The 12,286-nt window shown below is 35.3% G+C and overlaps 1 protein-coding gene across 2 annotated transcripts in view; it reads left to right on the plus strand.

Moving 5' to 3' along the window:
• The first annotated feature begins 4,971 nt into the window (after positions 1-4,971).
• The window catches only part of LOC123524131 (uncharacterized), a 41,581-nt gene continuing 34,266 nt past the window's right edge, over positions 4,972-12,286 (plus strand). For both annotated transcript variants that reach the window (XM_053539186.1, XM_053539188.1), the window contains exons 1-4: positions 4,972-5,545; positions 8,555-8,634; positions 9,194-9,300; positions 11,716-11,845. In XM_053539186.1, coding sequence (XP_053395161.1) covers positions 5,244-5,545; positions 8,555-8,634; positions 9,194-9,300; positions 11,716-11,845 — 619 coding nt within the window. In that variant the 5' untranslated portion in view covers positions 4,972-5,243. The remainder of the gene's footprint in view (positions 5,546-8,554; positions 8,635-9,193; positions 9,301-11,715; positions 11,846-12,286) is intronic.

Here is a 12,286-nt window from a genome sequence, read left to right on the forward strand (position 1 = left end):
ACGATATAAATGACATTTATGCTTTAATAACAACGATAAACGGCTACAGTCTATAGAACACTAAAAGTAGTTCGGAACTGTTTAACTTCAGTTTGTATGAACATAATTCCACATATAATACATTTATTGGACTAACTATTCATGCTCTGGTATCGCAGTTCCACTGCTTCATAAATAAATTTGCATAACATTTCAATTTCATTTTTCTGCTACTATTTAATAATTGTATGAATTTAAACATACTTGGTCTATTTCTGTAATAACTTTTAATATACAATCATCTTAACCTTTCATATGCTGGACACTTAAAAACAAAATGGAATTCATCTTCAGTATCATTTGTATTACAAATTTCACAAAACCTTTGGTTACGATTTACTCTTTCACGTGAAAATCTACCTGTTTGTATTCTGAGACTATATGCTGAGATTCATATTTTTGTTAATGCTATTCTTAGTTTTCTCGATACTATATTTTCTAAATAAGATTCCAATCCAAAATTAATTTTAACAGATCTATACAATATAAGAACATTATTCGAATCTATACTGGCTCTCCATTCTTGTATATACTCGTCTAATAATCTCTGTTTAAAAACACTCAAAAACTGACTCTCACTCTAGTTTACATTTGTAGGATTTAACCAAACATCTAAAAAGTCATATCTTTCAAGTAAGTTTCGTACTTGTGTGAACCAGTTACTGCATCCCTTGCGGGCATCTTTCAAACCAAAATCAACTATACACTGGATAATAATATTATTTGCATTCGTTATTTTTAACCAATATATAATGATCCGGATGTATCTATTTATATATAGCGGATATCTTCCAATTTCACCGTACACAGCTACATTACAACTAGACTGTCTTACACCAAGAAGAACTTCACAAAATCTAATATGAATATTTTCTAATTTTTTCGACTTAGAAAACTCCAATATTTCCCTTCCATATATAATTCAAGTTATCGATGCCACAAAGGAATCAAATAGCTGTAACGCCAGTTTTGGTTTTGTATCATATTTCTTTAAATCAGCCATGAGGGTACTAAGAGCTTTTAAACCTTTACCATACATGGTTTGATTAGTTAAATTAAAAATTCCAGTATAATTAAGTGTAACCCCTAAATAATTAAAGTCCGTAACTACCTCGATAACATCTTCTCCGTATGTCCACTTTTCATCGGCTTTTAGACCACCTCTCTTACGGAAAACAACTATCTTAGCTTTGGCCACATTTACCTCCAAACCTCATTTATTACAATATTCGAGTAATCTATCTAATGAACATTGCAGATCAAAAGGATTTTCACCAATAAGAACCATATCGTCTGCGAACAAAAGTATCATCAAACAAACATCTTGAAAACATATACCAGAATTATCCGTACTTTGTAAACATAGTTCTAGATCCCCTATAAACAAAGAAAACATTACAGGCGAAATTATCTCCCCTTGACGTAAACCTATAGATATATCGAAAAAGTCAGAAAAACTGCCACATGACTTTATACATGATTTTACTGAGTTGTACATATTTCTTACAATTATTAGCAATTTATCATTTAAACCAGCATTATACAATTTATACCATAGTGCATTCCTGTATATGGAATCAAAACCCGGCGTAAATCAATAAATGCACAATGCAATCGTTTATTTTCATTCAAAAATTTTTCAATCAGGGATTGTAAAATGAACACAGCATCTATTGTTGAGCAACCTTTTTTTAAATCCGAAAGATGCATCGGATATCACATTATTTTCATTACAGCATTTAGTAATTCGTTGGTTTAATACACTAGTGAACAGTTTACCAAGATGACTTAGTAAGGTTAAACCTCTGTAATTGTGTACCTCTTCTTTATTTCCTTTTTTATGTAATGGTATTATACAACCTTTTGTCCATATTTTCGGGAAAATACCGGATTCTAAAATATTATTATATAATTCAGTAATATGACCTGAAAGAATATCACTTGCCTCAATAAAGTATTCATTTAGCAGGTTGTCCATACCAGCTGCTTTATTTCTGTTAGGCATCGAAATTGCTTTACATACCTCCTGATAGGATATATTTCTATCTAATTCAGAAAAAAAAACAGGGTTAAAATCATCAAAATCGTGACTATTAATAAAATTTTCTGCACTCTGGTTAGAAGCATGATTTACATCCGAGAACATATTCTCAAAATAAAGTTTAAAATCATCTAATGCTATTCCATTATTATTTGCCCCCTTTTGACTTTTAAAATAACGCCAAAACTCCCGAGGTTTGTACCTTTTTAAGTTTTCAAACTTTTTTGTTAATTGCCATTTAAAAGACCTACGTTTTTTCTTTATAAGAGCCGTGCCATGGGAAAACCAACATAGTGGCTTTGCGACCAGCAAGGATCCAGACCAGCCTGCGCATCCGCGCAGTCTGGTCAGGATCCATGCTGTCAGCTAACAGTTTCTCTAATTCCAATAGGCTTTGAAAGCGAACAGCATGGATCCTGACCAGACTGCGCGGATGCGCAGGCTGGTCTGGATCCATGCTGGTCGCAAAGCCACTATGTTGGTTTTCCCATGGCACGGCTCATTTTAAGATCTTTGTATGATTTCTTTAACTGCACCAATTCCAGTCGATTAGACTCCGTATGAGACATATTGAATTGAGAAAGAGCATGTTTATACAAACGTTTTGCCTCTCTACAGTCATAGTCGAACCATTTAGACGACTTATCTTCTTGTGTGACTTCGAAATTGTCGAAATTTACTGCCAAATTTTAAGAACGATAATTTGATATTTGTAAACAAATGCAGTCGACCGTATTATTTACCAGTTTAGGTAAATCACGCATAGACGATATAGATTAGTATCTGAAAACTGAGGCTCGATGAACAAAGTACTGTATTAGCGCAACGCGTTAGGCCGCTAGGTCCCGAAGTCCGGAGTTCGATACTGGGTTGAAATGAACTTTTTTTTTTTTTACCTTTTTTTCAGCATATATACAATACCGGTTTTACCAATGGCTTTGAAAATTAAAACGGTAATACAGCAGTTTTTCGTGAACACTTAAAATTAAAATTAAATAAAATTAAAATTAAAATTCATTAACATGACTGAATTCGGTTACCGCGCCGTATTAAACGCTGTTGAGTTGATCTGGGCTAACTTGAAACGACAGGTTACAGTTCGAAAAGGAAAAGAAAAAGAAAATAGAAAAAAACTTATACACGTATTAAGAAGGATAAAAAAAGAGAAGACAAACTGAAATAAAAAAAAAGCTGGGCTACATAAAACATTTCCTTAGAAAATAAACCCCTCTTGCGAGTTTCGAACTCGTGCTATTTTTGCAGTACATCTGAAAACCGACAGGTTAGCCACCTGAGCTACATTCTCGCATACCAGAGGTCTACCGTGGTTCCCCGGGATTTTGACGAACATCTGATGGATGAGAATGTCTTTGTTTGACTGGCCTGACATTTTCGCCCCATTTTTATTATCGTTCGCCGCCTGTAGGCCTATTTAATCACCGGGGAATATGATATATTATTCACGTTCAGTCAATGGGATTTGCATTTGGTATTTTTGTGAGATATAATAATTCAACTCATTTATACTTACTTGAAAGTCAGAAATACGAAAAACCAATATTAGAATACATCTGCCGAGCAAGTACGACGACTGAAGTACTGGACAGTACAGCATGATGATGTCAGAATGCAAAATGTTCAATAATAATAGTACGGTGTTCCGTTAGGGCCAGCGCTTGCTCCCTGTGAACGCGAAGCGCGAGGGTACGACGATGGCGAAGCACGACAGTACGATGGTGACAATACGACAGTGCGATGGCGAAGCGAGACAGTACGATGGTGACAGTCCGTTCTACTGTCGTGCTTCGCCATCGTACTGTCGCGCTTCACCATCGTAGTGTCGTGCTTCGCCATCGCACTGTCGCGCTTCACAATAGTGAATGCAGCATGTAAGCATTATCAGAATACCAGAAGTAAATCTTTACTATTAAAGTCTATTCCATAATGTTGAATGCATTGTACGGAATAGAAATATTTCATTTCTTAAAATCAAGACAGCTATAAATCTTGATATATAAGTCTGGTATAATACTGGTAGATCTATAATAAATTAAGGTATAGATCCATGTTTCGAAGAAAAAAGTTCAAACGTCATCAAATTATAGAAAGAAAGCATTGTTTTACATGAAAATTTAACAGCGTATAAAACATTTATATTATTCTACAAAACCATTGTCAATTTACTGATATATGTATTGAATTCCGGAAAGGGACTGCATGAAGGGGCCACACTTCTGGACAGTTCAGCGGCTTTAAAAACTCACCATTTTTTAAAAGATGTTACATGTCTTCGTTTTGATGCATTTGCAACATCGTGCGAGTGTTTAAACTTTACATAACTAGGTAAAACGTCGTTTTTGACAATTGTTTACATTTATTTCCTTACAAATGGCATTCTTATTTAAAGGGGGACAACTCATTAAGAATATTTTAAGTATCCAACTCTGTGGGACAGAACAGTAAAACATGTATTGGACAGATAAGTTGTTTGTCAAGATGCTGTTCATTTACTAAAAAAATCTGTTGTTTTGTGATATACTGCTAAACCTTAATAATCTACATGTCTGAAAGCGACATGAATATCAAACAAAGCAAAATGCATTATTGCCAAGATAATATTCCACAAGAAACCTTTACATGTATGTAAGGAGGCGTAGCGAATGCGTGTCTCCTCTTGTCGCATAGCGTTTGTACGCGATCAGCGTTTGTTACAAAGTATGATTACGTCACATGCATGTAAACTTTTGCTATATCGGTTTTCAATAAAGACGGGTATATCGGTAAAGGGACATAACAAACACAGATCGATTTGTGTGTATGTTACAACTTACGCATAGTAAATAGAGCATAAGAAAAATCCAATACCGGTAAATGGTTGAGCGGTTGACTAAACTGTGTAACAAAATATAGGACATGAATTGATCATTATAGATATTGAAATAGATTGAGACTATATTCGACGATTTCCTTGTATGTTTATACTAAATAATTCAGTTTGAGTCAAATTGAGATTATTTTAAAATGCACACGGGTATAATTAAGTTTTCCGATTTATTATACAACGTAACTGGAAAACCAGGATAAAATGACGGAGAATGTTAAACAGCTGTGGAATTTAAAAGATAATGTTTAATTTATTTAAAGACAATATTTAAGTTGAAGAATGGGATCGGGCGCATCAAAATCAAGTTCTCCAAGTAAAACCGGAAGTCATGAGAGCAGTGAGAAATCCAAACCTCGGACTCATGAGAATTTACCAGGGAGTTCCGTTCCGCCAAAAGGACTCCCAAATCAAAGACACGCCGGAAGTAAAGTAGTCGAAAACGGAAATAAGGGTAATAGAAAGGTGTCAGTGTCTGCGTCTGCTACTGTGAAAAATGACAAAACAACAAACTCTTCACAGGAAAATAGACCGGGTGACACGAATGGAGTTAAGAGAGAAAAGACGGACCTCCGTAACAAAAGGTCAGTTCACTCGGTTTTTAAAAAATATTAGAATATTTAAAAAATCCTCAACTCTTTGAACCTGCATATGAGAGAGGTATGTGAAAAGGTTATCAACTTTAAAAACCAACAACCCTTTTAAATTTCTTTACAATTACTTCCTTTCGATTTATATTTCACCGGCGTATTTGTATAGCCGTCTATTCAATTCACATTCACCAGTGTTTTCAGTGTTCTATTGACAGGGTTGTCACAATAATTAACTAATATATGCGTACTTAAATTTTCCTTTTATTACAAGTTTAAGATTATCTTAAACTTAAACAATATAAGAAGTATAAGGATTACCTATACATAAATTAGCGTTTCAGAAATAGATCTACTTTCAGTGTTATTTTGATTATTTTGCGTTAGGTTTAGATTATACAGTTACAGATACAACATAATATTATGAGCCTTCAATTAAAGAAATAAACATACAAAAACATGTATTTAATTTAGATATAAAAGTATTTACTCCGATTTCACAATTCAATAAATCCATATAATTGAAGAATATAAACGTTGTCAAATTTAAATTAATATAGCATATTAGAATGTTATCAAATATTAAACGGAGCTTTTAAGGTTCATGTAAAGCGTTTGAGACCACCCCTTGGGTAAATTTTCATTTTGGAAATAATACCTGACAGACCCATAATATTCATAACATATATATACGGAGTTGTTCAGAAGAAGTAGAAAATACTTTCTATAGAGGTCACCTTGTTTGGAAATATGTATTTTGTCTTACAAAATATGTACTTCAACTGTCCATATTCTATTTGGTACAAAATATCAAACTTCTTTATCAAACATATTTTTTCTCTAAGTTTGTTTTTGTTGTGTGTCTTACATACTTACCTAGGTACTCCGGGAAATGAAAAATAGTTTACTTTTATATTTGTTGAAATACTGAAGTTTTTTTTGTCAATTTGACAGCTCTACTTTCACTTTCATTTTGCAGTTTTTGCATTTTTTTTAAATGTACATGGTTTGTAACACTTTAACTCCCGGAGTACCTGGACAAATATGTTAGACACATAATAGTTATAAAAATAATGACAAAATACTTTTGAAAAAGAAGCTTGATATCTTCTACAAAATAGAACATAAACAGTCAAAGTACATGTGATATAAGACAAAATGTGCTGTTCAAAAGGGAATAACCTGTCTTGAAAGTTTCTACTACTTATTATGAACAATTTGGTGTATTCTTTATGATAGATCAAGGCCTAAGTGGCGTAAAAAACTTAAACAAAATTCACCAGAAGGGTGGTTTCAAAAGACTTTACATGAACCTTAACATGAAGTCTTCCTCCACCATCAAAGCTGGAATGTCGCCATATGACCTATAACTGTGTCGGTGCCACGTTAAACCCAACAAAAAAATAACATCGATATCTTTGGCAATTTCTTTCATATTACTAATATTTCATTCGCGAAAACATCTGCACGATTAGAACAATATTTAAGAAATAACATATAAAAGATAAACAAAATTAACTTGTGCTATGATATCATTCTGTACCCTAAAACAACTTCAATCAAGTTTAAAGCGTCACAGTAATACGCAGAATTTAAATCGAGCAAAGTTCGCTACAAAGACAAAAGCAAAATGACTTCTCTGTCCGGCCATATCTTAGAACCAAATAAAAATTTGATTTGATACTTGACCAAAGAAATATATACATGTATGTATCTTTATAAATGGCCTTTATGCAAACCATTCAAATGTATTTTTGTGACAGTTTTGAAAATTGAGAGGTCGTGCAATGAATTAAATAATATTACTGCATTAATGAATTGTGTCGTTTACATCTTTTAACAACATATTTTCCTAAGCTTGTCAGAAATGATATGAGCCGTACCATGAGAAAACGAACATAGTGCATTTGCGACAAGCATGGATCCAGACCAGCCTGCGCATCCAGGATCCATGCTGTTCGCTAACGGTTTCTCTAATTTCAATAAGCTTTGAAAGCGAACAGCATGGATCTTGATCAGACTGCGCGGATGCTCAGGCTGGTCTGGATCCATGTCGGTCGCAAATGCACTATGTTGGTTCGGCTCATATAATGTCGTGTAAGTGAAGTAGAAATGATACAGAACATTGATGATGCAGTAGAAAGTTTGTATATACTTTATTACCCTTTCATGTGTAATTGCATTGTGTGCTTGCGTCAGTCTATAGTGTTCCGATCTGGTACGATGATCCAAACGAAACATCGTAGTTGACAACAGTAGTCTGATTCTTACAACAGTGGGCCAACTCGTTTCACTCAACCCGGACAAGCCGGTCACATGAGCGGCAAGTAAAAAACATCTTGCCGGTTTTTTATTATTGTTTATTGAGTCGGCCAATAGCTATTTACAGCTAATGTTGTAATTGTTGACACCCGACTATAAATAAAAAAAATGTATCATGTGTCTTGATAAGTCAATGTTTCGGCGAACGCCGGCCACATGAGCCTACAAATAAAAACAATATTATTATCATTTTTATACCAGATTTATATAGCGCCCTTTTCATGATAAACACGTTCAAAGGCGCTTTACATATAGCAAACAAAACCACACAGGGCGTGAAATTCATCCTGTACTAGTACAGACACAGAGCGATCTGACCAGAGGGACAATGTGAGATAAAGCCCCCAGAACAGATAGAGAGAAATCCTTTATAGATACAAGCCTGTGATTTTCTATGATTTTCTATTGTGGCTGTTTCAAAATATTTCTTGCAGTACTTTTCTACCTTTACTGGTATTTATCCAAATTTCCAAATATTTACCCGATATTTTACCGCGAAAATATATGATTTGCCGCTTTACCTATCTCGCAAAACTGGCACACATCGGGGTTTATTGGATAGTCGGCGTATCTGACCACTTTCCTCCTAGCTGTACAAAATTGTGGCGAAATGACACAACCTTCTTTTCAGTCGTGGTGTTTCAGATTTCGTATTTATTTAGAAATAATTATTTATTTCAGCGCACATCTGCGGCGAAATGACACCAAGAACCTTGTCCGAAAAATGGAGATGGGAATGGAGGATGAAGACGATGTTGACAGTACGTCCACCTATTGTTATTTCTTTTAAGTAGACTTTTTTATTCCTTGTGTCGTATTTATAGGTAATTAGATAAAATATCGGTACCTCTGCGCGGTAATTTGTTGGTATGTTGATATGACAAACCTCCGCAAGGGAAATAGTGCGTCTATATAAAAGCCTCACCGGTCTATAGACGATGATTTTGAAATGGAATTTTCTTTCTATTAACATTATTGTGACATTATACATGTTTATATGAGCCGTGCCATGGGAAAACCAACATAGTGGGTGTGCGACCAGCATGGATCCAGACCAGCCTGCGCATCCCCGCAGTCTGGACAGGATCCATGCTGTTCGCTAACTGTTTCTCCAATTCCAATAGGCTTTAAAAGCGAACAGCATGGAGCCTGACCAGACTGCGTGGATGCGCAGGCTGGTCTGGATCCATGCTGGTCGCACACCCACTATGTTGGTTTTCCCATGGCGCGGCTCATATGTTCCCCTATATTTTGTCATGACTGCCCTTGAAATAATCGACCTCGATAATGTTGACGGTGATTTCCTACTTTTTTCACTAGATATACTTGGCCTGGACAGGATGAAGACGAAGATGCAGCTGAAGAAAGAGAAAACGAGGCTAAAGATGAATCAACCAAAAGGCAAATTCCAGCAGGTTGCAATTAAGGTAAGTCAACTCTTGTACGCGTAATCACAGGTGACAGTAACGTACCTAGGATACAGTGTGGGTCCATGAGCCATATACACTTCAATATATTACAATTAAAATGTTTTCTAAGAAAAGAAAAATGCCAACAAGTCATTTTGAAAAAAAATTGCTCCTGTTACAATGAGACATTAGATTAGAATTCTAGAGCGGCGACGTCACCATGTTTATCATACGTGATTGGTTACTATGTTTACAACTCTGTGTTGATTGGTCCAATCTTTACAATTATCACCTGATTGGCTGCATTATATATAACCTTCTGTGTTGACATATTCAAACACAATAATATCAGGATTTTTTCCAGATCTCGTATCCATAATTGGGCGCCAGTTGTCACCGGGCTGTTTGTTTCACGTGAGTTCTAATATGAGATGGGCGCTGTAAATACATATAATAATATATTAAATGACAATGTATGTTTATTGTTCATACAATAACAATGATGGCGGATGACATAACAAAGGGTTCATTACACACATGTCAACGGTGTTCATACAATAACTGGAGTACTGCTCAGTCTGGGCCCCATACACTGGAACACTCATAGACCAACTGGAGGCCGTAGGCCTGTACAGTGCAGAGCTGCCCGCTGGGTCAAATACGACTACGGCCGAATGGCAAGTGTTTCAGACATGTTAGCTTCCCTTCAGCGGAGACGCCTTGACCTTCACAGTTTTGACCAACGCCTGGCCATGTTCCGTAACATCCTGAACAACCAGGTTGCCAACCCTCTTCCAGACTACTTAGTCCCTGTCTCTAGATCTTCACATTCATGTCATTCCTTAGCATTCCAGTACATTCAGACCAAAACAGATTATCATAAATTCTCATTTTATCCTACAACCGTTGCTCACTGGAATGTATTGCCGCCGGACGTTGTCACCATGTGTGGCCCTGAATTCAGTCTGACCATTAGCCAGATTGAACATATCTCTCCATAATATACCTGCTGTGTTTTTTACCAGTTTTTTAACCAATCTTACTAATGTCTTGTCGGCTGACAGCGTCAAGTCTATAGGTCCCCAGCAGGGGTTTGACTAATTGGTAAGTAGGTAGGTAGGTAGGTAGGTAGGTTAGAATATTAAGATAAGATAAGATAAGATAAGATAAGATGGCGGATGACATAACAAAGGATCATGGGAAGGGCCAAGGGAGATTATTAGTATAACTCTGGATTAATGCAAGTGATACGACCTACGGTACAAGTGATACGACCTACGATAGTATTGTTACAGCGTACGAACTGACTATTGACAACTACTGACTGCTAACTATTTATGTAACAACAAATAGTTTCTATTACAATACGTTCCTGAAAGTATAAAAAAGGTAAATAATGGCATTCATTTAAAGAATATTATTTGCGTCCTATGTCACTTCTATATCTTTTGAGAAATCGATTGCTATTGTCTTAGTCGAGTGCAGTACAATTCAGTTAAAGGTTATATCGAGTTCGAAACTATTTTCGTTTGAAAAGTGCACTGCTACTGTCAACAAATAACAAGAACGGGTGGAATGATTTCTATAACCTGAAAAATGTGAACAATCAGCTATAATTATATTTCCCTTTATGTAAATAGTTGGTCTATAGTTTGTGCTATTGACCAGTCTAGTGGTCAACACAGGTTTTATAGGCAACTTAAAAAATAGAAAATAAATCTTCAAAATTTATTTCTGATGTGAAGAAATAAAACACCTACTGGATGACTTGCTGGCCAATAGCAAAATATATTTGCCGTTGGTCTTTCGGACACAGGGCATTAGATTTGACTATTGACCGTCAAGCCTTTCAGTATACAGTGCATATTCTGTAATTGTGCCTTAGGGTTGAAATTTGTTGTTGGAAGAATAGTCTGCAAAATGTGTGTAAACACACGGAGTTTAGGAAAGCATTTCGTGAAATGTTCAAATTGCTAACACTTTCTATAAGCAGAGAGCAGCTGTTGTTTGTCCAACTGACAATGAATATTATAACACTAAAACTACTATCATGATATTTAGGTGTCGCACATCAAAGCAATTTTATCTATTTATATGTGTAATATTAACACAGGTTTTTACCATTCAGTATTGTTAGGATATCCCATTCTTGGGAATCAAACCGTAATTGCATAAAGTTGGTAGCATGTATACAACGTTTTCCTTATGTTTTTATTAACATATTTTGAGAAATACAATGTTATCCAATACTTCCAACTGATTATTTTCTATTATTAGTTATATTATGTATCTGTCAGACGGCTATGTTTTTATTTATTTACTGTCTTGTTGATGTAGTAACATCTGACAGAATTAAGAGGCCCTAGAAGAGGCCTTAGCTACAATTCTAACATCTTATTTTTACTTCCTTAATGTCTAGTTTTATACTATCAGGTACAATCAGGTGCCAAAAAACATGATGGACCCAGAACAGAACTGGATGAAATTTATCTTGGAAACGTTACTATTGAATGCCCGTCTACAGCTAAAGTTGTTCGAATCTTTACCAGTAGTACTTTCACAGGTAAAACAACCAATTTCTTTATTATCTTTTCCATGCTTTTTTAAATTCAGTGTAGGCATTTAGTTTTAAAAGATTATGAGCTTTGTGTATTTTTTCAAGACATTTAGCCGTTTTCATGCTGGTTCTGCCTTTGCGCCCAGTGTAGATCATGATCAGCCTGCACATCCGTGCAGTCTGATATAGATCTGCACTCTACTGTTCGCCCGTCAATCAGTATCTTTTTGGTAAGCACCCATTTAACAGTTAATGGTACTGTCCGAATTGAAAGATGGACACGTTTATTATAGAAAATTAGCAGGTTAAGGGTTAAAACTTTACAAATTTGGCGTCTTAAGAAGGTAAATGCCAGATATGATTTCAAATTGAAAACAGAATATGCAAATTGATTTTACGCGTTGAAAAATAGTGCGTACATGTAATTTGTTGTAAACTACAGTAATG

This window comes from Mercenaria mercenaria, chromosome 3 (assembly GCF_021730395.1).
Source record: "Mercenaria mercenaria strain notata chromosome 3, MADL_Memer_1, whole genome shotgun sequence".
Lineage (NCBI taxonomy): Eukaryota > Metazoa > Mollusca > Bivalvia > Venerida > Veneridae > Mercenaria > Mercenaria mercenaria.